At 42.6% G+C, this 27,846-nt stretch overlaps 1 protein-coding gene across 1 annotated transcript in view; it reads right to left on the reverse strand.

Moving 5' to 3' along the window:
- Positions 1-27,846, reverse strand: part of LOC124272719 (protein YIPF5-like) — a 153,307-nt gene that overhangs the window by 11,223 nt on the left and 114,238 nt on the right. Inside the window, exon 5 of the mRNA XM_046707916.1 lies at positions 16,248-16,358. Within this exon, the coding sequence (XP_046563872.1) occupies positions 16,248-16,358 (111 nt within the window). The remainder of the gene's footprint in view (positions 1-16,247; positions 16,359-27,846) is intronic.

Consider the following 27,846-nt stretch of genomic DNA (forward strand, 5'->3'; position numbering starts at 1 on the left):
CATAAAACAAAACTCACTCATTCATAAAACAAAAAGGACATGATTTTCCTATCAAAAGTGATATCCAATTATCCTAGCATAAGCAAAAACATACTGGTGCCTTCAGACTGAAAGAAGACATGAGGAGAGGTCGTGCAGCTACAGCGAGAGTTAGACATGGCAGGTTGTGGGAACATCGTCATGCACAGCGGCAACAGCATCTACATGGCTCCAGTCTTTGATGTGCTTGCAGTTCAAACACACTACAGCAGAAGAGGCCTCATGCCATTGATTCCCCTACAATCATGGCTGCAGTGTCAATCAGGCCTATCCAGCTGCACTGAGAGTGTTCCATCACAGTTACAGACGCAGACAAGTGAATGTCATCTGATACCGTCAACTACGTCTTCATCGGGTCTTTATCACTTCTTCAGACATGGGAAAAATCCATAATCTATTTTTTCTCTAAGAAGGCAAAGACTGATCTGAGTTTGAAACTTGAAACAGCAACAGTCATGCAGGCGGACCATGTTTCTTTCACATGTGATAGGTTTGAAAGTTTAAAGAAATAACTTTCCAACCTTAACCACCACTTCCCACGTAGTGTGTGACAACAAACAGCTGTATGTCACTGCACCCACACATACGCCATTGCCAGATGTGTTATCAATTTTATCCAATATCTATAACATTACGCTGTGATCCATCAATTTATTCCTGTGTGTGTGCCGTTATTGGAGAAGATCCATCACTTGCAAGTATCCCTGGCAATCTCGAGATTCAATAACTCACAGTCTGTTCTAAACATCTGTGTTAAGCTCTCCAGTCATTTCCCCAATCACTTTCACACACTGCCTTCATGAAATTGATATATGTGCAGAATCAATAGAGAAAACTCTACCTTACTTGATATCATCAAGGGAGATAACTACAAGGTTCATTACACTATGTCATCAAGGGAGATAACTACAAGGTTCATTACACTATCTCATCAAGGGAGATAACTACAAGGTTCATTACACTATCTCATCAAGGGAGATAACTACAAGGTTCATTACACTATGTCATCAAGGGAGATAACTACAAGGTTCATTACACTATGTCATCAAGGGAGATAACTACAAGGTTCATTACACTATGTCATCAAGGGAGATAACTACAAGGTTCATTACACTATGTCATCAAGGGAAATAACTACAAGGTGCATTACACTATGTCATCAAGGGAGATAACTACAAGGTTCATTACACTATGTCATCAAGGGAGACAGTTTTACAGTACTACCATCAGTGAGTGAGTGAGTGAGTCTAGTTTAACGCTGCACTCAGCAATATTCCAGCTATATGGCGGTGGTCTGTAAATAATCGAGCTTGGACCAGACAATCCAGTTATCAACAGCACGAACATCGATCTACACAATTGGGATACAATGACCTGTGTCAACCAAGTCAAAGAGCCTGACAACCCAATCCCATTACGACAAGCATGGGTTACTGAAGATCAGGTCTACCCGGATCTTCATGGGTCAATACTGCTATCAAATGTGATGACTCTACTATGAATATTTACAGTTATACAAGTCAGAAATCCATGACTTGCTTGGTTTTACTGTTGTAAAGAAGTAAATACAAGACATACAATCAACAAAGTTGCTGAGCCTGACCATTAGATCCACTGAGCTGACTCACGGACAAGCCGAGGTTGCTATGGCTACAACTTAAGTAGATATGATGATGGATAAGTTTGTGATTTGTGCTCAAGATCAGAGTGTGCTGGCAGTGCATACGCTAACATCCTCTTGTGGTAGGAGAATAACACAGCATCAAAATTATAGCTGATTGAACCATTCGAGTGTGAGTGAGTAAGTGAGTTTTACACCACACTCAGCAATATTCCAGTGATATCGAGGCGGTCTGTAAATAATCGAGTCTGGACCAGACAATCCAGTGATCAACAGCATGAGCATCGACCTACGCAATTAGGATACGATGACACTTGTCAGCCAAGTCAACGTGCCTGACCACCCGATCCCATTCGTTGCCTCTTACGACAGGCATGGGTTGCTGAAGACCAATTCTAACCTGGATCTTCACAGGCACCATTGGAGAGACACTTAGCCTAGGTATTATTATGTACCTATGGGGGAGACACAGTTAAACACAGTTGGACACAGTGCTGTGGACACCAAGTCTAGACTGTGTTAGACTCTGTGTAAAGTCGCACATCACCACTAGGACAAGCAGTATGCATCACTTGAACATGTCATCAATCTGTTCACAGCTGGATGGAACAACTACATGTGGATCTAAATCAAGACAGCCAAATATCCCCATATCCAAATATCCCCATATCGGTATATTTCAAACTAAGTTGATTAACTGATGTCAAGAGGTGGCTGCCATTAATCCATTATTGACAAAGGAGACGTTGTAAACACAGCATGTTCTGACAGAATGCTGGATGTTGATTAACCACTTAAACACCACTCAATACAACCCAACAGACAGGGGTGCCACTGCAGACCAATTAGCAGAGAAAGTGTTGGAGTCCCTCTCAATCACGGAACAGCCTGATACATGATTCAATGTGATGAGGAGATGATAGTGTTGTGCTAATATTGGCACATGGCTGCATATACGTGAAGGCACAATATGGACCCCATCCGCAGGACATGCCAATATCACTTCCAAGCAGTCAAACAGAATAATTCACAATCATCCAAATAGGCCCCTATGTGAACCATCGGACTGATGGCGCAACATCATACAGCTTCACACAAAGCTACAATTGGTGTGTGACTGACACATAATTTGAGGGATTAGAAAATCTGAGTGTGCACACAAGTATTTGAAACTTTGCACTGAGAGCTAATTAGGAAGGTGTTGACCTGAATTCCATCATGGTAATTCAAGAAGACCCAGATCAGAAAAGTTACACCATACTGTCTGCCCCCACTGCCCTCACTCAGGAAGTTATTTGATATAGCTGGTGCATTGCTGACAACAGAGGACAAACACTCACTCACTCACTCCTCCTTCCCTGTTTGCTTACTCACTCACTCACAGCTCGCTTTCTTGCTCAATCAATCACTCACTCACTCACTCACAGACAGGGCATAATGAGTGAGCAAGTGTTATGCCACTTCCAGCAATATGTTCAGCAAAGTCACAGTTTGGTACACACTAGGGTCGACGTCATGTGGAAATCTAACCTGGGTTAAGATCAGGAAGATCAGAGCTGATGTAATGCTTTCATAGCCATTTTCTATGATATCAATCTTAATAATGTTCAATAAGTTTATATGAATTTGCCTAGCTGGCAAATCCTTGTGTTATCAACCTTGTTTTATATACGATGACCACTAGACAGTGTAACAAGTAACATCTCTAACGTCTCTGGGTATGACGTAGACAAGGATCAACCACTGGTATGACAACTGCTCTATCTGGAGATGCTCTATCCACTAAGGCAGTGAGTTACGTAAGTGAACAGACCATCTGTGCTGATGTGTCATATGACATCTATCTGTTCCCAATTAAGATTCTGGCAGGCCACTTAATGTAACAGCTGCTCCAGTGGTGGCACATTACTACAACTAACGATGCCATGGTTTACTGCAATTAAAAGTTGTCAATTCCCCTGTCACTGGCTGAGCAAGGCTGAATAGCCAAACATCCTCTCTGGCAGAGACCAGCCTGTGTCTCAGGAGAAATCTCTGCAAATTGGTTCCAATGTGGTTTTAAGTCATTTTCCATGGAGACCTCTAATTGTGTTGGTATTTCAAGTACCAGCATATGGCTGAACTTGTAGCAAACTCCAAGGGTTGTGAGGTCTGGGAGATCATCACTGTTGTCATGTACTATGGAACAGTGTTATGTGGCAGTGTATCCAGACATTTGTCCAACCAAGAATCATTTAAACTGATACACCGAAGCTTGTTGTCCAATACATTCAGGAAGTAAGGAGAGAGCAAGAAGATGTGACCTGAGTGACCTATGTGGAACTGAAGAGTCAAGTTTCGACTAACATCTACAGTCTGAACATATTTGATAGAAAAATTGGTTCCTAAATTATTATTATAAAATATAATGAAAAGGTGCAAAGAGACTTTCTACATTATAGATAAGAGTGGTAATCTAGACTTGCTACCTATTCTAGATTTGCATGGGCTGCATTAGGTATGCTTGTTTCAGCGTCTGTATGACGGACTAGGTGAAGTTTGGTTTGTTTTGTACTGAAATGAGAGGTCAATAGCATGACCTACCTCTCAGTATGAGCTAATAAAACCTCAAAACCTCAATCTTATCACTTTAGTAAATGGGGAAATAGTTATTTTCTTTCCTTCTTTCCATTTTCTTTCAGTCATTTTTCGTTCAGCTAACTTGTGAGGAAAATATGATAACTTTGTTCCACTTTGTATCAGGATCAAATTTAGACTAACATTTGTCACAGAAATATAGTTTATCTAAATACACAGACACAAACGGTAAGCCTAATCTGAATTGAGCCCAAAACAATACTTTATTTTAGAAACTGAGGCAATCTAAACAGACTAAAGTAACATTCATTTTTAAAGTACTCTCAAGGACCTCGGAGACAGACTACATCAAATTGTGTTAATGTTGAAATCAGAAGACCAGTACAACCTTATGATCCCTGAGAACACCATACAACGCCAGCCATGAGAAAACATTAGAGGTAAATCCCAGCTGTCGGAGTTCATCAATCTGTACTCATTCAGTTATACACCAGCTCTATCCCCTCCCATCAACCAATCAGTGGGCAATCAACTGTCATTGATGGGATAAGACAGAGAGGTGACATGGGGTCAAGCTGAGGACTACATTCACACTGGACACATTGTACCTCACTGGACACTTTGTACCCCACTGGACACTTTGTACCCCACCTTCAGCTGGACCTCCTCCTGATCAGCATACACCTAGGCATCACCCTGATCTGCAGACACCACCTAGGCAGCCCCTGTAGGGTCAGTGTTCCCTGCCTCACCACCCCTACCTAATAGTCTGAGGACACATGGGGTCATCCCCATGTAGAGGTACATGTCAAGTTTCACAAGCCTCCAATATGGGAGGACAAATGACACCTGGGTGGAGGTCATATCACATACATGTCTTGTGTATGGGAGGTACATATCACAGTTTCACAAGCTTTCCCTGGGGGTGAGGTTTGCTTGGATACAATAGTCTGGAAGGAAACTATGGGGTCATCTGCCACCTGTCTGTGTATGAAGTACATATCACCATTCTCTACTCATCAATCCTGGATTCATGAGAAGCAGGGTGATACATTATAGTCTCTCGAGGGTCAAGTGTGTGGTGGATATGGGCGAAATATTAGGATTTAATCCCAGAGTGATTGATCAAAATGTGATACATCTTTGTATTGATGTCACTGGTCATTCTCCCATGGCAGAGATCTAACTGGTGTAGAACACAGTGGTGACAGGACACTAGTCACGGTTATCACTGTGTAGGGAAATATCACAGTTTAATCACTTCCTATAGGGAGGATGATTTGACTTCCATCATAAACCAGTACAAGAACTCAATTAGAGCAGGAATGAGACACTGAAATACACGGTGAGCAACAGAGTGAGGGAAATATCAGCTGAGTGAGATAGTGACTGAGATTGTGAGTGAGACAAGGAGATGGCGAGTGAGATATCAAATGAGTGGGGTATTGACTGAGTGAGATACTGACTGAGATTGTGAGTGAGTGAGACAAGGAGATGGCGAGTGAGATATTGAATAAGTGGGGTATTGACTGAGTGAGATACTGACTGAGATTGTGAGTGAGTGAGCCAAGGAGATGGCGAGTGAGATATTGAATGAGTGGGGTATTGACTGAGTGAGATATTGAGTGAGATACTGACTGAGATTGTGAGTGAGTGAGACAAGGAGATGGCGAGTGAGATATTGAATGAGTGGGGTATTGACTGAGTGAGATATTGAGTGAGATTGTGAGTGAGACAGGGAGATTGCGAGTGAGATATTGAGTGAGTGGGGTATTGACTGAGTGAGATAGTGACTGAGATACTGAGTGAGATTGTGAGTGAGTGAGACAAGGAGATGGCGAGTGAGATATTGAGTGAGTGGGGTATTGACTGAGTGAGATAGTGACTGAGATACTGAGTGAGATTGTGAGTGGAGTGAGACAAGGAGATGGCGAGTGAGATATTGAGTGAGTGGGGTATTGACTGAGTGAGATAGTGACTGAGATACTGACTGAGATTGTGAGTGAGTGAGACAAGGAGATGGCGAGTGAGATATTGAGTGAGTGGGGTATTGACTGAGTGAGATAGTGACTGAGATACTGAGTGAGATTGTGAGTGAGTGAGACAAGGAGATGGCGAGTGAGATATTGAGTGAGTGGGGTATTGACTGAGTGAGATAGTGACTGAGATACTGAGTGAGATTGTGAGGAGTGAGACAAGGAGATGGCGAGTGAGATATTGAGTGAGTGGGGTATTGACTGAGTGAGATAGTGACTGAGATACTGAGTGAGATTGTGAGTGAGTGAGACAAGGAGATGGTGAGTGAGATATTGAGTGAGTTGAGTATTGACTGAGTGAGAGACTGAGTGAGAGACTGACTGAGATACTGACTGAGATTGTGAGTGAGTGAGACAGGGAGATGGCGAGGGAGATATTGAGTGAGTGGGGTATTGACTGAGTGAGATAGTGACTGAGATACTGAGTGAGATTGTGAGTGAGTGAGACAGGGAGATGGTGAGTGAGATATTGAGTGAGTTGAGTATTGACTGAGTGAGAGACTGACTGAGATACTGACTGAGATTGTGAGTGAGTGAGACAGGGAGATGGCGAGGGAGATATTGAGTGAGTGGGGTATTGACTGAGTGAGAGAGTTTTGTTTGTTTGTTGTTTAACGCCACACTCAGCATTATTCCAGCCATATGGCAACAGTCTACCTATAGTTAATTGAGTCTGGACCAGACAATCCAGTGAGATTAACATCCTGAGCATCAATCTATGCAATTGGGATACCATGTCGACATATGTAAACCAAGTCAGTGAGCCTGACCACCTGATCCTGCCTCTTGTGAGTGAGTGAGCGAGTGTTTCAATGATCATGTCAGCCCTTTCTCACTTCCAGCCTGTCAACACAATTCATGTCTCCTATAGGCATTGATTCATCAACACAAGTTGGAGTGAGGGAGTTTTGGTTTTAGTCTGCTTTTAACAATATTCCAGCAATATCACACCAGAAAGGGGCTTCACACATTGTACCAATGTGGGGAATCGAACCCTGGTCTTCGGCGTGACAAGCGAACGCTTTAACCATTAGGCTACCCCAGCGCCCCAAACAACACAAGTTGGAAGAAAGTTGAGCAGCAACATGTACACTGGAGTGATGAATGAAACCAGCCAACCTGTCCTGCTATTACAGAGGACAAGAATGACCATGAACCTGGTGTCCACACTGCGAGATGCCCATAGCTCATTCTGCGATGTCATGCAATAACTCAACAACTGTACTGAGATGTCCAGTAATAACTCACAGGCAGTGCTGTTGTTACTGCCGAGGACCCAAGAGGAAAATAACACCACCTCCATAATCAGCAGTTACAGTCTGCAATCAGCCGCGTCACTTCCCGGGAGATAAACGAGATTTGTCATGAGGAAGCTGTGGTACCTTACACATAAAATACATGCCCCAAGTAACACCTATTGGATGGAATCCATAAAGCTGGCTCTCCTTTCATCCGACAGTAACCTGATATTGGAAAACAAATCTGAAAACTGTATTTTGTTGTGTGAAAGAATTGTAAAAGATCTCCAAATGGTTATTGGCAAGTAGTACCAGCACTTAGTTGTGCATGCAACTCTACCATTCCCGGATCTTCAGAATTTCACAACCCGTCAAACAGGATTCCTGCCTAAAATTAATGCTTTTTTTTCCAATTAGGGCAGTCTTTGGAAAATCTGTTGAAATCTGGCATGCCAGGTTACCCAACAATTTGTAATCAATCGTTATTTCATACTTTATTTCACTGCATGTAATCAGGAAAATGTCTTCAATAACACTGACATTGGACACCTTCAGCAGTGGAACACTATATGTTCAATAACACTGTTACTGGTCACACCTTCAGCAGTGGAACACCATATGTTAAATAAAGCTGTTACTAGGAACATCTTCAGCAGTGGAACACCATATGTTCAATAACACTGTTACTGGTCACACCTTCAGCAGTGGAACACCATATGTTAAATAAAGCTGTTACTAGGAACATCTTCAGCAGTGGAACACCATATGTTCAATAACACTGTTACTGGTAACACCTTCAGCAGTGGAACACCATATGTTCAATAACACTGTTACTAGGAACATCTTCAGCAGTGGAACACCATATGTTCAATAACACTGTTACTGGTGACATCTTCAGCAGTGGAACACCATATGTTAAATAAAGCTGTTACTAGGAACATCTTCAGCAGTGGAACACCATATGTTCAATAACACTGTTACTGGTGACACCTTCAGTAGTGGAACACCATATGTTCAATAACACTGTTACTGGTGACACCTTCAGCAGTGGAACACCATATGTTCAATAACACTGTTACTGGTGACACCTTCAGCAGTGGAACACCATATGTTCAATAACACTGTTACTGGTGACATGTTCAGCAGTGGAACACCATATGTTCAATAACACTGTTACTGGTGACATCTTCAGTAGTGGAACACCATATGTTCAATAACACTGTTACTGGTGACATCTTCAGTAGTGGAACACCATATGTTCAATAACACTGTTACTGGTGACATCTCCAGTAGTGGAACACCATATGTTCAATAACACTGTTACTGGTGACACCTTCAGTAGTGGAACACCATATGTTCAATAACACTGTCACAAGGCCACATCATCATCACTATCATATTTATCATCATCATCACCATGAAGACTTGTACCTATACTCACTGGAGACAGCATTTCCCTATTAGTGGGCATAGCACAGCTAGTGTGATGCCTTAATCTTAAGTGCTATGGAGCACTTATTTCATTCTCCAGTAAAACCTTCTGTGGTTATTGTCTTGTGTTTGTCTAATTTACCACTATCACAACACCTGTCCATTATGCTAATATGCCCTGAATTCTTGCCACCTCACAGAACAATCTACTCCCATGAAACTGACATAGATGACAGATATTGATAAATCTCCCATCTGATTAAGCAAAAGAGCAATGAGTTATATAAATACACACTGTTCTCCTGACAAAACAAGCATACAGCCGCCATGCCCAGCTTGACAAGGTAAGCCATATTTCCATCCACTGAAGCCAGTAATGGCTGAACATACCAGCCTAATGTCTGTCATATACCCATCAGACCGACAGACATGGGTCAGATATGATCTATTGCTACAGACCTCTCACCCTCAGTTGTCAAAACACATCATGAGTGAGCCTCCTCTCCATCCAGGAGCTGACCACAGTAACTGGCTTCCACACTGGGGCGGCCAACATCCCACCTACATCCCACCTACATCCCACACAGCTGTCCAGCTGTACCTGCTGGGTCCTGGAGTCCAAGGACTCATACTCGTCTTTCTGCTATTGATCCTACTTTCACATATTTCTTACAACAGAGAATTTTTTTTACAAAATAAGTTTTCATAACAAAGATCTAAAGCAAACAACAGCCCATTTAATATGACAAAGACTACTAAAATGCACCTAATACTTCAGATGACAAAGATGCTACAGCACAATGCATCAAGTGCTACTATGTGAGTGAGTGAGTGAGTGAGTGAGTATAGGTATACACCACTTTTAGCAATATTCCAGCAATATAGCATCGCGGGACACTAGAAATGGGCTTCACACATCGTACCATGTGGGGAATCGAACCCGGGTCTTTGGCATGACAAGCGAACCACAAGGCTACCCCACCACTCACTAGGCTATGTAAGGCATTTCATGAACTTATATAAGATACTACAAAACAGTTTGTGTCAAAGTTTATAAAACCGCTAATGCTTTATGGTTACGACAAACAAGACTAGTCCTGAAATTCCTCCTTTCCCTGGTGTAAGGCGCTATATCTACTTTATCTCAACAGTTGCCTGGCCGTACAACAGGAGTCTCCCAAACAGATATCTGCTGATGACAACAAGCAACTCATTACGTTGCTGCCTTCTTAAGGAAAGCTAGAGATTCTTGGCGAGGTAAGGAACTGAATACGCCTGACAGACTGACACCAAACACAGCTACCCTGGTCACATAGCCCTGATGTGATCAAAGTGTTTGTATAAAACAACGAACTGACAGTTTAATGTCATTTTTTTTTTTCAAAGTGATAGAGGGTGCATTTCTCTGAAATGTTGCATTTTCTAGAAGAGGTACATTTTCTTTAAAATGTCAGGATGCATGTGGAACATTTAAACAAGAAGGAACTATGACTTTTATCTAACACACTCCATGATTCGTGCCTGTTCATCTTCAATCAAATGGAACACCATCATTATATTACCTTTGTTCCATCAGCAAAGGAAAAACAGCAATAACCGCAGCAACACATGTTATCAGGACATTAATTTTACGACCAAAATATCCTGCTGTCATGAACATATTAAATCTGAGACAAATCGGAATAGAAAATGTAACTGATCTTTTTCTAATGTTCTCTGAAGAAGATTAAGAAGTATATATCAGTAATGACATCATCGCCTGACGAACGAGACACATATCCCCAGCCAGTCCCGTTCACCATGATGTCCACATCTCTCGGACTCCTGTTATTGTCAGCCATATCTTTCCAACACTCAAGCAATGAAACAGAATTAGACATAAAAGTGTCAATTAACGCAATTTATTACACCCAATATCAATTCTGGTCTTTCATATTACAAACAGGAAATGATTAAATCTTTAACGGCTTATTACAGAAATGTGTAATATTGTGAAGAGTATCTCGGGCTACTAGTTAATTGGCATATAGATTCACAAATTACGCATATTCCAGTTGAGAACAGACAGCTACTAGGGAGTAGCAGAGTCGGTAGATGAGATTGATAGATAAAAGATGAACCCTCCTACCCAACAAATACAAACACGCAAACTCGGAGGCAATATCAATCGACAAGTTCAGCATTTGATTTTTTATTTCAAATCAAATCCAATTTCATCAGCATCCATATTGACTCAGATGGCTCGAGATGTAGGAAAACTTGAATCCATCGTCTTTCAAACACGACTTCTAGAAAACAATAAACTGGAAATAATCTTAGGTCGATGAAGGACACAACGCAATCAGAAACAGAAATATGGCGCTAATCAAGACTGACCAGGTTCTGGAGAACACAGAAGACTGAGCAGCATCAAGTCCGACTTGACCACAGAGCGTCATGCATCACGGGGATGCAGTGGGAACTCTCCTCCTTCATCACACAAACTCATACCGGAAGAGTTTATTCAGTCACCAAGGCTTGCGTAATAATTTGGTGAAACACAATCGTGAATCGTTGCATTGTGTATCAAGTTAAATTTTATAAACTGGAAACCCTTTATCTTCCTGCTTTAGCTTGATGAAAGACATGCACAAGGTATTTCTAAATTCAAACCAGAAACTGCTGACCACCTGTTTGGACTCGGTAATTAAGAAATACTAATATAATGCATGGCGTTTAACTTGAATTACGCATCATAAGGATTTGGTATGAGAACAGGACCCCAGTATCTGTGATAAGGAAATACTGATATGATACATGGTGTCTGACTAAAATTACGCATAAGGATTTGGTATGAGAACAGGACCCCAGTATCTGTGATAAGGAAATACTGATATGATACATGGTGTCGGACTAAAATTATGCATAAGGATTTGGTAAACGAAAGTAAAACATAAACGGAGCAATGAACAATGCATAATTTCTGGAGCTGAGGAAAATAGACTTAACAAATCACTGTAGTTACAAGATTGGTTTATTCTTTAAGTCTGAAAAGTCACAGAAATTTGAATAATCTCCCCTTGACTTCCCAGTATTCCATAAATAATACTGTCAACACGCCCACATGTGTCCAGGTAGGTGTGAAGGTCCTCAGAAGCAACATCTCTTGAGGTATAAGCTCCTCACACTGACACTCCAGAACTCCTAACTCTCCAGAACATGCCTTCCTGCTACACACTGCTGTTTTGACAGAGGGCTGGTTATAATACTACTCAGTCCAGGATACTTGTGGATTTATGTTGCCCTTGCCCATTGGCCATAAACTACATGCTACTTTGAATAATAGGCCTGGTCATATAGCTGAGTAATTTCTACTTGAGTTTAACTTGTCTTCGACTTCCCCACACCCCCAACCCCTCATCTCAGAACAGCAGCACACAAGCACCTGTAGGTAATCAGTACACAACCAGCTGCTGCCAGTTTGACAACGGAACCACACATACTATTAACCAAACAACTTCTTAAATAGCACTTGATAAATTAGTTTTTCAACTGTTGTAAACTTTACAAACTTGTTTTTCTGCTTCTGTAACTTCATTAAGAGTGAGATGAAGCACTGTGCCCTGTCATTCCTGTCTACCACAATATTCCAAGATATCGCTCACTGTAATAAAACCTAGTCAGTTAACATAAATCAAACCCTGTGAAACAAAGCATCGCCAAATGGCCCACTGCGGCAATTATTCAAGTTCTGAATAAAAGCACCATGCTATATCCCTGTGGTATAATATCAACAAGAATAATGAAACCAACGCCAGTGCTTATTCATAACAAAGGTAAAAACTGAATCTGAATATCTCAGTGAAGCTTCCTTGCACACTTAGTTCTGTGTTATAGGCTGTGATGTAAAATCACCTGACATGCCAACACTTACTTACTGACTGAGTGTCTTAAGGTAAGGCCAAAACAGAAATAATTGTTTCAATCTGGTTAGCACATTCAAACCATTCTCCATCAGGTCAACCACAGTACAAATTGACCTATTCAAGAAAATTAATTTATTCTTACGTCAGACATGACAATATTTTCTAACTACATTCCTGTTCCTGTTTTCATCACTGACCAATCTCATCATGATGTCTTGATTCAAAATACATATATTTTTCTTATTCCTGTCCCAAATGCCTTACCGACCCAAGGAACACTTTCCATCCAATACTGTACAGTAACATAGACAAGAATAAGGACACCTGTATGGCCTTCAGCATAGTGCACACTGTTTGAAAAAGCTGTGTACATTATACACACCACATTGAATAAGAACACTCTGTAACATCAGCATAGAGTATGTTTCCATATATGAGTGAGTGAGTGAGTTCTACAATGCTCTGATCCAGTCACAAGGCGCCAAGAATGGACATCACACAGTGCACCCAACTGGGCAATAAAACTCTTATCATAGGGATGGCATGCCAGCACTTTAACCACCAGGCTATTCCCTAACCCTGCATCATACACTACATATCTACAGGGGTGGAAATAACCCATTGCCCGACGCCCGAGTCCAGTGTTTTTTTCTGTTGGGCAAGCATATTTGTATATCACACTGTACCGGTGTCCAGTTGACTTTCCAATGTTAATTATGTTGTTTATTTAAAAAATCAACAAGAAAATCGGCCAGTATAGTGGAAAAATTATCAGGGCAAGTGATTTTACTTGTGCCGCTGTACCGGAGTACACTAGCAATTTTAAAGTTATTTCCAGCCCTGATCTACTAATGAAGTGATGAAGTACAAATAAATGTATATTACCTTATTCATGTCTACAAGGTCATCCACGCAATGGGCTGCTCCAAACCCAAAATATAAAAAGTCCTCTTACAAGAACTACTTTAATGAAAGACCTGAAGCATTAACACATGTTATGTTACTTAATCAATGTAAATTAACATGGATCTGCTATATTTGAAAAGACACTGAATGGAGGCCTGTCTGTGTGCTTTGTGATCTATATGGCATTGAGCCTTGAGGACTCCGACATCTTTGTTGGCGACACTTCTGTCTGGGTCAGATACATCCCACAAGTTTATGTAGTTCTTCAGACAAGCGGTCACTCAGGATGAAGTGCAGCAGGTATAGAGGCTGGTATAGAGGAGGATATTGATGGGATTTCACAGTCCACTGCCCCACTGTCTGGACTCAGGGCATACTAACAGCAGGCCTAGCACTTGATAATGTAATACGTCTCAAGCAGGAGCCATTCCGGCCACATTTATGATGGAAGTGGTGGACAATAATGTTGGAAATGTCGCACTGATTGTTGCAATTTGGCGATTTATTCTCTGTCTGGGCTGAATATGAAATCCCTGTCATATGCTGCATGTTATTTTGTCCCATTATAACCACCCACACATAAGCAGTTGACTACACACTAAGAAGAAAGATAAAAACAGGATTTTTAAGTGTTTTCTTGTCGTGCCAAGTGTCTTGGTTCTAATCCCACTTGCCATAAAAAAGTTTGATTCTGTTACATCAGTAAGTGGTAGTGGTATGTTTGGTTGGAATTCTAGAAACCTGAAGCAATTTCACTACTATACTTTTCCTACTGTTCCATTACCTACTTAAGTCTATTAATAACAATCTATATTGAAAGTGGCACCAGACCGTGGGCCCTGATCATTAAACCAGGCTATGACACAAGACCACTGAACCTACTTATTGAACCAAAACATGACCCCCAATCATCAAACCAGACTCTGACACAAGACCACTGAACCTACTTGCCCAGATCCCGAATATCAGATCAGAAACCGAAATATTCATGAGAATATTGCTACGCATAGTAATTCAGCTAATTAATGTTATTAGCCTGGATTATACCTCTCAGTAATCATTTACTTCCATGAATAATTCAGTTACATCATTCACTTCTCTGTTGTACTTGTATTGCCAATGTTGCTGGAGAAACCTTGTACAATTTGTACCAACTAAACTGTGTTCCACACGTGGCCATGTGTGTTTATCTATACCTGTGTATAGTGTGTGCCATGCTGGTGTAGAGTATGTGCCATGCTGGTGTACAGCAGTGGTGTGGTGTAGTGTAGTGCCAGTCAGTGTCAGGAGGGGGTGGGTGGTGTGGTGGTATGGTGGTGTCAGTGTCAGGTCAGTGTCAGGGGTGGGTGGTGTGGTGGTGTGGTGGTGTACAGCAGCCAGGTGTAGTGCCAGTAAGTCAGTGTCAGGAGGGGGTGGGTGGTGTGGTGGTGTGGTGGTGTACAGCAGCCAGGTGTAGTGCCAGTATGTCAGTGTCAGGAGGGGGTGGGTGGTGTGGTGGTGTGGTGGTGTACAGCAGCCAGGTGTAGTGCCAGTATATCAGTGTCAGGAGGGGGTGGGTGGTGTGGTGGGGGAGAGGGAAGGCTCCATACAACATGGCCAGGACATACATGGGCATACAGTTCATCAGTATAACAAAATGTGTCACAAGTCATATATGGTACATGACAGATTCCCTCTCTACTACATTAGGTGATCTTCACTCCTGGCAAACAAAGTCATGTATCATGGAGGAATGTATCATGGTACAAAACAAAGTCATGTATCACAGAGGAATGTATCATGGTACAAAACAAAGGTCATACAGTTCATACTCCACGACAAAGCTCAAAGCAAAACATTGAATACACTTCATGAATTAACTATGTACACATGCACAAATATTACTCATCCTCTGTCAACTTGTCCTCAGTCTACCCACCCCCTGTCACCCACCCCTGTCTACTCACCCCTGTCTACCCACCCCTGTCTTCCCACCCCCAGTCCCACCCGTCCCCCCTGTCTACCCACCCCTGTCTACCCACCCCTGTCTGTCCCCTGTCCACCCACCCCTGTCTACCCACCCACCCTCTGTCTACCCACCCCTGTCTACCCACCCCTGTCTACCCACCCCTGTCTACCCACCCCTGTCTACCCACCCTCTGTCTACCCACCCTCTGTCTACCCACCCCTGTCTACCCACCCTCTGTCTACCCACCCTCTGTCTACCCACCCCTGTCTACCCACCCTCTGTCCTGTCTACCTCCCTGTTTGTCTACCCACCCTCTGTCTACCCACTTCCTGTCTACCCATCCCCTGTCTACCCACCCTCTGTCTACCCATCCCCTGTCTATCCACCCTCTGTCTACCCACCCCCTGTCTACCCACCCTGTCTACCCACACCCTGTCTACCCACACCCAGTCTACCCCACCCTGTCTACCCACCCCCTGTCTACTCCCCCCGGTCTACCCACCCCTGTCTACCCACACCCAGTCTACCCACCCCCTGTCTACTCACCAACATGAGAAAGCCACCAAAGGCCAGACAGAAGACGAGTGGTCCGGCCAGATCAGTGTCCTGCATGATGTCATGGTCCGTGTTCTTCAGTGGATTCAGTACGGCCGTTGTCTGCAACATAGAAACAACACAAGTTAGATAATGACATGGATAACTCATGCAAAAGTTCACAATATTTTCAGTAGTGTTGTCCGCTGCAGTAAAGTTCTGCCCTGCCCAGGTCAGCATGTGTGAGCCTGATATCTGTAGAAAATACATGTAATGGAGAACATGCACTAAATTTACACCAAATCAAGTCTGTGCAATACATTTAGTAAGTTTCTTTAGTGACAGTATCAAACAAAAACAGAACCACAAGGCGCTGCAGCTCTTTTGAATTATGAAATATTAATGGCTGCATGTTTAGAATCTGACTGAAATTCTGTGCACTGTTTTCAGATGTCATCTGTTTCTGCGAACATCATGTATTATTTATCTATATTCAAAATGAAAAAGAAAACATGTTCCCTACTTCCGCTGTTAAATTGCTGTTCTCCATACACAGAAAGAGAGAGTGTTTATCATGAAGACAGTTTCACACCTTCCGCCATCCAGACAGTTATAAATGCTGCATGTACACACCTCCACAGACCAATAATAGACAGTGTCAACTCAGTGGTCACCTGGGGCTCGTGACAGACAGATAGACCACAACGGTCTGACCCACAGCCAGACAGCACATCGATGGTAACCCAGCTGGGAGTTGTTTGTGCACTTTGTTACCCTCTGTCGTAAATAAATGACCATCCTGACTTAATGACAACCGTAAATGAACAATAAAAAACACATCAGAGGCATTCAATCAATCAGATGCTTGTTTTTTTGTTCCAACTATAGATCATGCAAAAAGAACTTCTGGATGTTAAAGATTGTTATCTGAAAAACTAAAGGAAGTGATGTTTCAGCTTCAGGCAGTATGTGTAAACTAGAAAACACACTGACATTATTTAGAGGAACTCTTGGTGAATGAAAGTGTCTTAGTCCTGATCCAAGTTAAAAATTTGCCCTGTTTCTTTTATCTCTGCTGACCGATCCAACATAACTTAACTTATTTTTTACAGTTTCAGATGTCCATTTTTTTCTTCAAAATTTATTGACTACACAATGCCTTGGTTTTCCATTAGCTCCGTGTACAAAATAACTAAAGGTCTGCCATTAGTTAACAAACTCTCATAACCAAGACCCCAAAAAACCCTAAGACTTTAAAATATTCCACTGAGGACTACTTTTTTTCGCCCATGACTCTTTAGACCGAGCACAAGGCTGCTTCATCATTCTTGTTGTTGCAATGGCTGACATGGAGGAAAATAGCTGACCTTGCACCTTTAACTGACACCACGGTTTGTTCAGTTTGAGGAGATCAGGTGCACACTAGGGAAACCTACAGTTTTTTATATCTCCAGACTAAAACTGAGATATTGACTGAGGTGTGCGTGTGTTTCTGTAAAACCAGTAACACCTCTAATGAGACTGGCTCTGGCTGGGGGAAAACCTCATGTCATTAGGCAGCTCCCCCTGGGACGATATGTACCCTGTCAAGCAACACTACGCTTAGATGGGGAGGAAATATGAACAGTTCTTCAAAAAATTGCTTTTAAAAATCTTTAGAAAAGTCAATAAGTTGATTTTCAATTTGGCTTCCTGTTCATGAGATGTACAAGAGGTTGGTGAAGTGGTACACTCAGATGCCAACGGAAGGGTTCTGACCGAGTCGATTGATGGATGGCATGTGTGCAACAAAGGATGGCTCTCAGAGGATTTCAAAATATTTAAACTGAAATTAAAACAAGTGAAAATTCATGTTCTGCTCATCAGTTTTTGTCTGTGAATAAATTCAAAAACATTTTGCGTTCATGATTATATTTCATATCAATTACAATGGCTGTAACTCTACTATGAACATTATCTGTTATGTGTGAGACAGAAACAGCACTGCTGAATGGTCTTTGTAGGAACACCTGGACAACATTTGGTCCCGACAACCATACAACCATACAACTATACAACCATAATATACAACCATAAAACTATACAACCATACAACTATACAACCATACAACCGTACAACTGTAGACTATTACAATCATGCAGAACTAAAACCACATACTACTTCAACCATACCACCCGTGAAGATCCTGTTCAGCAACCCATGCTTGTTGGAAGAGGCGACTAATGGGATCAGGTGGTCAGAATTCGCTGACTTAGTTGACACTTGTCATCGTATCTCATTTGCATAGATAAATGCTCATGATGTTGATCACTGAATTGTCTGGTCCACACTCAATTATTTACAGCCAGCCAGCATATAGCTGGAATATTGCTGAGTGCAGCGTTAAACTACAAAACCAACTTCAACCATACAGCTGTAACTACACCACTTAACCAACTGTACAAGCTACAACTGGACAGCAATACACCACTTCAACCATACAACTGTACATCATTTTAAAGCTACAACTGGACAGCCATACACCACTACAACCATACAACTGTACACATCTACCACCATACAACCATGGGCGGCTACAATTGGACAGCCATACACCACTACAACCATACAACTGTACACATCTACCACCATACAACCATGGACGGCTACAATTGGACAGCCATACACCACTACAACCATACAACTGTACACATCTACCACCATACAACCATGGACGGCTACAATTGGACAGCCATACACCACTACAACCATACAACTGTACACATCTACCACCATACAACCATGGACGGCTACAATTGGACAGCCATACACCACTACAACCATACAACTGTACACATCTACCACCATACAACCATGGACGGCTACAATTGACAGCCATACACAACTATACAACCATACAACTGTACACATCTATACCACCATACAACCATACAACGGCTACAATTGGACAGCCATACACCACTACAACCATACAACTGTACACATCTACCACCATACAACCATGGACGGCTGTAGACTATTACAATCATACACCACTAAAACCATACACTACTTCAACCATACCACCGTGAAGATCCTGTTCAGCAACCCATGCTTGTTGCCATACTAAGCAGGGATCAGGTGGTCAGAATTAAGCTGACCACCAGTTGACACTTGTCATCATATCTCATTTGCATAGATCAATGCTCATGAGGTTGATCACTCTACTGTCTGGTCCACACCAATTATTTACAGACCGCCAGCATATAGTTGGAATATTGCAACCATACAGCGTTAACATCTACAAACCAACAACCATGGATCTGCTACAATTGGACAGCCATACACCACTACAACCATACAACTGTACACATCTACCACCATACAACCATGGAGCGGCTACAACTGGACAGCCATACACCACTACAACATCCAAGGAAGTGTTGAATCAACTCCCACCATACTCACAAATCATCCTAATCTTCCTGTCATAGCTATATCTACTGGTGTTGTTTCATGGCTGACACAACAAGCAGATGACAGAACAAGAAGCTGCTGAGTCAGCATGTTTATGTATCTCAAACTTGTGTTCAACCATTCTCAGGATTGTAGCTTCTCCCAACATATCTCCATCAAACAGGTCTAGTATCAGTCTCACCTCATCACTGCTCTTTGCAAATGCCAGAACAGACTTAACACGATTAGGGAAACTTCTTCCCTCTTCTTGAGATAAACCCAGACATCCCGCCAACTGACACTGGGACTTGGGAAATCATACATTGGACAAGATGGCCATTTAATTGTCACAATGGCTGATGGGGTGATGACTTACACATTTCACCACCAAAAAGACATAAAGTAAACCATCATGGAATTATTATTATGTCATGAGTTTTGTGACATGGCACTGATGGACTTGGTCCAGTCAATGGCTGCATGACGAGTGTCCCAATCCTTGCAGGGCAACACACCATCACAGACATGGGTGGATGTTCATGCTATCTATCCCTGGTCTGTGTGGCACTGATGTGGGTGGTTACTCAAGCTGTCTATCCCTTGTTTCTAGAAACTATGATTCAAACTAATTCCTAGAAAATGTGTTGATTTTCTGAATCCTCCTCCTTACACAAAGATGCTTTGTTAGTTTCTCATATTTTCCTCATAATCCAACTGACACTTTCCAGAAGATCAAAAACTAGGTAGCACAAATATAATGATGATCATAAATGGACTTCAACTCTTTGAAAACATATCTTCCAGGTGTGATCAGGTGTGTTAGAATTACAGGATCCAATTATATGTTGACTTCTAAGAACAGAGTTGTCTTGAAATCCTTCTGTTTACGCTCCTCCCTTTCATCTGTGCGACAAGTCTACCTGACATGTTTGTCTGAAGCTAGTTAAGTCCGTCACAGTGCTGGTAATCCGCTCTCCTACACTTCAGATTCTCTGTCCACTAATCTGCTTGACCAGGTAGCCCTCCCAACCAGGCTGTGAACCATGCAAAATAGCTGATACCTGACCTCTGCCCCGACCTCTGCAACAACTTCAACTCCATCAGCTAAGACAACATTCTAGCATGTTCTGACTCTAACACTGTGGTAATCTAGCTATAAACATGTCAAGTTGGTACACATCTCCGTGCTAATTACTAAAGACAGTACGCAAGTGTTGACACAACTGATAATAGCCACGTAAATCACACTGTCCTCTGATTTCCCTTCAAGCTGTCCTCTGATTTCCCCTCAGCTTCCAAGGCCACTTTACCTGGCTGACCACATGTTTCAACGATCAGCCTGGTTGGAAATGTTTGCCCATAGCTAAGCGAGGATATGTCGTGTGGACAGTAGTATTTGGACAGCTATTAAAACTAGTGACAAGGCGCTCAGAATGTGCAGATGAATTAAGATCTATTTACTTGATTATAAAGTGTCAATGCTACAGAAAAACCAGACTTGATTAACTGCTCAACCAGATTCCATTGGGTGTAAAAAGCAACACACTCGTAAAATTAAAAAAATGGATCACTGAAAACAGGGACCATTGTGGTTTCTGCTGAAGTAAGTGATGACACCAGATGTTTGCTGTAAACAGAAAACAAGTCTTGCTCCTCCAGTAGTGCCATGACCATTTGCATAAAAAAGAATGTGTTTGTTTGCTCTGTGCAAACACACTGCTGTAATCCAGTCCTGACTGGGCAATTAACTGATGGACCAGAAATCAAACCACACCACAGCGAATTAACGATTTTGTTGATATTGAAACCAAGAAGTTTATTTTGAATTACGACTGCAGTGTACAAATGCAGAGATACTGCTACTTGTAAGTAAAGGAGAAGTGTTCAGATTGCATCACAATGCATCATAATTTATACTCTGATCATCCACTGACAGCGGAGGGAAGCTGAGAGGGTATAATCTGCATGCTGAGTCTGACTGAGTCATTTCCTTGCAGACCAGGAGTAAATGTGTTGTTGCTGTTAATATATTCATGCTGTTGGAAACTCAACACTCAACAAACAAAGAAACAACAGTTTCCTATTTCACCACCATGTTGGACGAGGTGTTATGCAGTGTATTTGTTCTAATGCAACATTTTTACATTACGAGACAAACAAAAAATATGCCTCAACTTCTGGTAGTCAATATTGAAAATATGAAGCAAAAATCAATCAATTGAAATTCCTTATTCTGTTGAGCGAGTATTGTTGAAATGATATTTCCGTGATTAAATTTTTCTCCCAAACAATCATAAACAGTTCTGGCATAATAACTGGCATATATAATATAGACGGATCAATGATAGCATGGAATATGAACCACAGCTGTCTGGGGAAAACAACCAAGGCTTTTCCAGGGAATATGAGCCATGACTGTCTGAGGAATAAAACCCAGGCGTTTCCAGGGACAATGTATGGCTGTTCAGTGGGGAATACAACCTTTCACTGTCTGGGGAATATGACCAAGGCTTTCAGGGAGTATGAGCCATGACTGTCTGAGGAATAACGCCCAGGCTTTTCCAGGGACAATGTATGGCTGTTCAGTGGGGAATACAACCTACAACTGTCTGAGGAATATGACCAAGGCTTTTCCAGGGAATATGACCAATGTATGTCAAGGGAATATGACCAACAGCTGTCTGGGGAATAAGTCCCATAGCTGTCCATGGGAATATGACCTACAGGTGTCTGGGGAATAAGACCCATAGCTGTCCATGGGAATACGACCTACAGCTGTCTGGGGAATACAACCAAGGTTTTTCCAGGGAATATGACCAACAGCTGTCTGGGAACTAAGATCCATGGCTGTCCAGAGGAATAATATTATATGACCTTCAGCTGTCTGGGGAATATTACCAAGGCTTGCAAAGAATATGACCAATGGCTGTCTGGGAAATATGACACATGGCTATGCAGGGAATATGATCCATGGTACCTGGCTGTCCAGGGAATGGCTGTGCAAGAAATATGATCCCAGACTTTCTATGAAATATGAACCATGGCTGTCTGGGGAATATGATAAATGGCTGTCTGGGAATATGATATATGGCTGTCTGAGGAATACGACCAATGTCTGTCCAGGGACTTTAACCCACGGCTGTCTACAGAATATGATCCATGGCAGTTCTACCCACAGACTGTATAGTGTTTTCTCATTTCATGTGGATTTGATTTTCAAAATATAACATTTTTTAGAAAACTGCAAACATTCTTGAAACATGAGACACTGTCAAAGAACATATTTTTTTAAAGAAAGCACTGCCTGTGATTTACACAAATATGTTACTTATTATACATTGTTACTTTTTATACACTTATCATTCATTTAGGTGAACAATGAGAAATTGCAGTTGAAATCATTAAAACATTTAAGAGGTCTGATGAAAAACTGAACTCAAAGCAGATGGAACTGTGGAAGATGGGAATATACTTTGCAGTCTGCATGAAGTCCAAGACCGGTTGTGGACAGCCATTGCACAATGTATATCTCCCTGAAGACACTGATAACAAATTAGTTATTTCATCTAGACACTCCAGTCAATAATTCACTGTGGGTGAAGTATGACACTCCTCCAATTCCTACAGGATATTAGAATAAACATTTATAATACTTTCTTTTATATCCTTGCACCTATTTGACCAAGCCTGAGAAAATGAAGTTATTTGTTTGGCTGCAATATGCACTAAACACGTCATCCCTGCTCCAACCCTGGCAGAGTGTTTAACATTCCATAATAAACATTGGCTGACTGTCATCCCGCTTGAAACAGCAATCACGCACAAATTACTTCATTTCTACAAATGTTGTAGCCCCATTTTGATAAACTAAATTGTCTATCAGTGTTTGAGGGCTGCACTAAGTGACCAGTCTATCCCCATTATTGGGCTGCCAGGGATGTCAGGTTAGGTTTGTAATCATGGTCTGTCCAAATGGCTGCTTGAGAAATCAAATCCAGAAATATGTTTACATGCATCAGTAGTTTAACAGTGTATAATAACAACATTTTGTCAGTCTCTGATAGTTTGCCCGGGAAGATACCATTCCATCAATTGTAAAAACAGTAGCAGTGTGCGAAATAGCCACTGGCCCGCTAACCTGTGGCTAGTAAAAATCCAGTTGGGCCAGTAAATCACCACAGTCACTGGCCTGACCGGCTAGTGAATTTTCATGAGGTCATTTGTTTTTGATGGTACTTTACCTTTTTAATCTTTTGCTTAGTTTCTACATTCAAATTCTGGGCTAGTGAATTATTTTGAGGGCTAGTAACTTTCAGGCATAGTTAGACTGACTTGCTAGCAAAATTTGGAAACTATTTCGCACACTGTAGTAAGTAGCAACCATAAAATTTCCCATGATTGGATTCAAACCAAGAACCTCCTGATCTGTGATAAAAGTTCTATCCACATGAGTTGTAGATTATGAAGTTGACAAGGTGCAGATGTCATCTGTGTGATGACTCCAAACCCTGGTACTGTCACAAAAATATCTTAATAAACTTATGAGTGTTTATTATAACCCTTCTACTACACCTGACAATGTGATTTATTTGTCCATCTCATGCACAGTATTTGTTTGATTCCTCATCCAAACTATCCCAACAATGCCTCAGCTATGGCTGAACAAGCTCGGCATGTATCACAGATTAATCCAGTCCAACAGCCCAGCATGTGATTGTCTAATGAAGCATCAGTGTCCATACAGGTTTAACACCCATGACCTGGGCCAGCCTCAGGTGGCATGTTAATACCACTGGCGATGACCCATGGTCAAGATCAAATGATCTACTGTAAATATCCACACTGGCCACCTCTGACCGGCAGGACATCTTCACTGAGTGAACACAATTTGATGTGACACACAGATGGTCATCTACTGGGAGGTGACCGTGCCATCAGCATGTGTTCCACTCAATATTCAGACTCATCCATCTTGCCCAGGCCTGGAGATGTTTGTCATATCTTTTGATGATGCATGACTAGACATAAGAAATGGCAGGTTCCTTATCCAAAAGCTGTGAGCATTGAGCACAACATTTATTGTTTCACACTATGGTATATAGAGTATAACATCCCAGCTGAAACCCACCAAACCAGGGGATGACAGCAGGAACACCGTCCCATTTATCAGGGTACAAGGATATCTAGAAGGGATTTCAGTGAGGCACTGCTATACAATGACGTCATGTACATGTTGTTATACATGTGCTAGATTATTATTGTTCATTCAATCTATTTTCTTCTTCTAAAGGAGAACAAAAGTGACTCAAGCCCTATACATCTCCCACTTGATGACACTCAGCACAGTATGGTGCAGACAGACCACAATACACCGACAAACCTTCAAGTGACAGCCATACGACCCTGTACAGATACTTTTTCTTTGCTGAGATTAGTACAACAACTGAATTCCCTCTGCCCCGTCAGTGGAGGGCCCGCATCCCTAAGCAGTGATTCAATTTATCCTTAATGGCCTTGCTAGGAGTGACCTGGGGCATCATGGACACTGTGTCCAAAATTGGCCCTTAATTGGTCTGTCCTTCCAGATGACCAGCAGCACTGACCCCAAGGACCATAAAGGACCATGTAAAGGGTCCTCATGGTAAGAAGCCTGGACAGAAGTGTGGGCAACTCACATGCTGCAGAATACAGAATGAACCTTAGGTGCCCTTGTAATATACACACTTCTTGCCAGCTATTGAAACGTTTGCTGCCTCATTTAGCAATGTCTCTCCAGGTGCTGAATTAATTCAAGTCAAAGGAAATGATTCTGAAGATGTTTTCATGCATAAACACATTGGAGGAGGAGAAATCCAATCAAGTCCTCATCTTGACTTGTACCCAGCAGCATCTGCATCAGAACACTGCTTCTCAATGACAGAAGACCACTGACACGGGGAACTTGATAAGGAATATTAATGGCCCTGCTTCAGGAGTATACTTTATTTAGGATTCATGATTGCCCATTTGCATTCTCCCCCCTGAGATTTCCTTCCTGTCGTGTTGCAACAAGCCCTCTTCCCTGTGTTGGACTTAGAATAATGGGTGATTCAAGCAAGGCTTGAACAGTTCCATTTGTCATTCATGTCATAAAAACACTATTGTATACAAGAGGACTTATTTGATTCTGATGAGCTACAATTCTATATTCATTGAATGACACCAACTGTGAGAATTGCACTTCCAACATGGCCTTCAGCATGCCATCCACTCATTATAGGAATTCGGCTCCTCAAAGACATGGGCTTGTCATTCTGGGACATTGTGTTAGGGTGTTGATTAATTCACAGTGTCCCCACTAACAAGTTTATGAATGAAATAGTGACACCACAGTCACCAGGTGTACAGTGTCACCACCACAGTCACCAGGTGTACAATGTCACCACCACAGACACCAGGTGTACAGTGTCACCACCACAGTCACCAGGTGTACCATGTCACCACCACAGTCACCAGGTGTACAATGTCACCACCACAGTCACCAGGTGTACAATGTCACCACCACCGTCACCAGGTGTACAATGTCACCACCACAGTCACCAGGTGTACAATGTCATCACCACAGTCACCAGGCGTACAATGTCACCACCACAGACACCAGGTGTACAATGTCACCCTCACAGTCACTAGGTGTACAATGTCACCACCACCGTCACCAGGTGTACAATGTCACCACCACAGTCACTAGGTGTACAATGTCATCACCACAGTCACCAGGCATACAATGTCACCACCACAGACACCAGGTGTACAATGTCACCCTCACAGTCACTAGGTGTACAATGTCACCACCACAGTCACCAGGTGTACAATGTCACCACCACAGTCACCAGGTGTACAATGTCATCACCACAGTCACCAGGCGTACAATGTCACCCTCACAGTCACCAGGCGTACAATGTCACCACCACAGTCACCAGGTGTACAATGTCACCACCACAGACACCAGGTGTACAATGTCACCACCACAGTCACCAGGTGTACAATGTCACCACCACAGTCACCAGGTGTACAATGTCAGCACCACACCACCACAGTCACCAGGTGTACAATGTCACCACCACAGTCACCAGGTGTGATCTGGCACATGCCTCTATGGCAGTATGTGAGATGTGGCACATCTTTGAATGGCAGTAGGACTGATATTGGACAACACTGTACAGCTGATAATTGACACACCCCTGTAAGGCAAAACATGGCACTTCTTTGTGTAGCACCAGAGATCTGACCACACACCTCCACAACACCTTGTCTGACTACCCCTCAGTATTTGTGACAGACCCACAGTGTGAGGTGACTCTTGTGGTTCTCCTGCCACACTGACAGACCCACAGTGTGAGGTGACTCTTGTGGATCTCCTGCCACACTGACAGACCCGCAGTGTGAGGTGACTCTTGTGGATCTCCTGCCACACTGACAGACCCGCAGTGTGAGGTGACTCTTGTGGATCTCCTGCCACACTGACAGACCCACAGTGTGAGGTGACTCTTGTGGATATCCTGCCACACTGACAGACCCACAGTGTGAGGTGACTCTTGTGGATCTCCTGCCACACTGACAGACCCGCAGTGTGAGGTGACTCTTGTGGTTCTCCTGCCCACACACTGACAGACCCTTGGTGTGAGGTGACTCTTGTGGATCTCCTGCCACACTGACAGACACACACAGTGTGAGGTGACTCTTGTGGATCTTCTGCCACACTGACAGACCACCTTGTGTGAGGTGACTCTTGTGGATCTCCTGCCACACTGACAGACCCACAGTGTGAGGTGACTCTTGTGGATCTCCTGCCACACTGACAGACCCGCAGTGTGAGGTGACTCTTGTGGATCTCCTGCCACACTGACAGACCCACAGTGTGAGGTGACTCTTGTGGATCTCCTGCCACACTGACAGACCCACAGGTGACTCTGTGGATCTCCTGCCACACTGACAGACCCGCAGTGTGAGGTGACTCTTGTGGATCTCCTGCCACACTGACAGACAGACACCTTGTGGAGTCCTGCCACACTGACAGACCCACAGTTGTGGATCTCCTGGTTCACCTGCCACACTGACAGACTCACAGTGTGAGGTGACTCTTGTGGATCTCCTGCCACACTGACAGACACGCAGTGTGAGGTGACTTGTGGATCT

Source organism: Haliotis rubra, unplaced genomic scaffold (assembly GCF_003918875.1).
Source record: "Haliotis rubra isolate DU_JTF1 unplaced genomic scaffold, ASM391887v1 Scf172, whole genome shotgun sequence".
NCBI lineage: Eukaryota > Metazoa > Mollusca > Gastropoda > Lepetellida > Haliotidae > Haliotis > Haliotis rubra.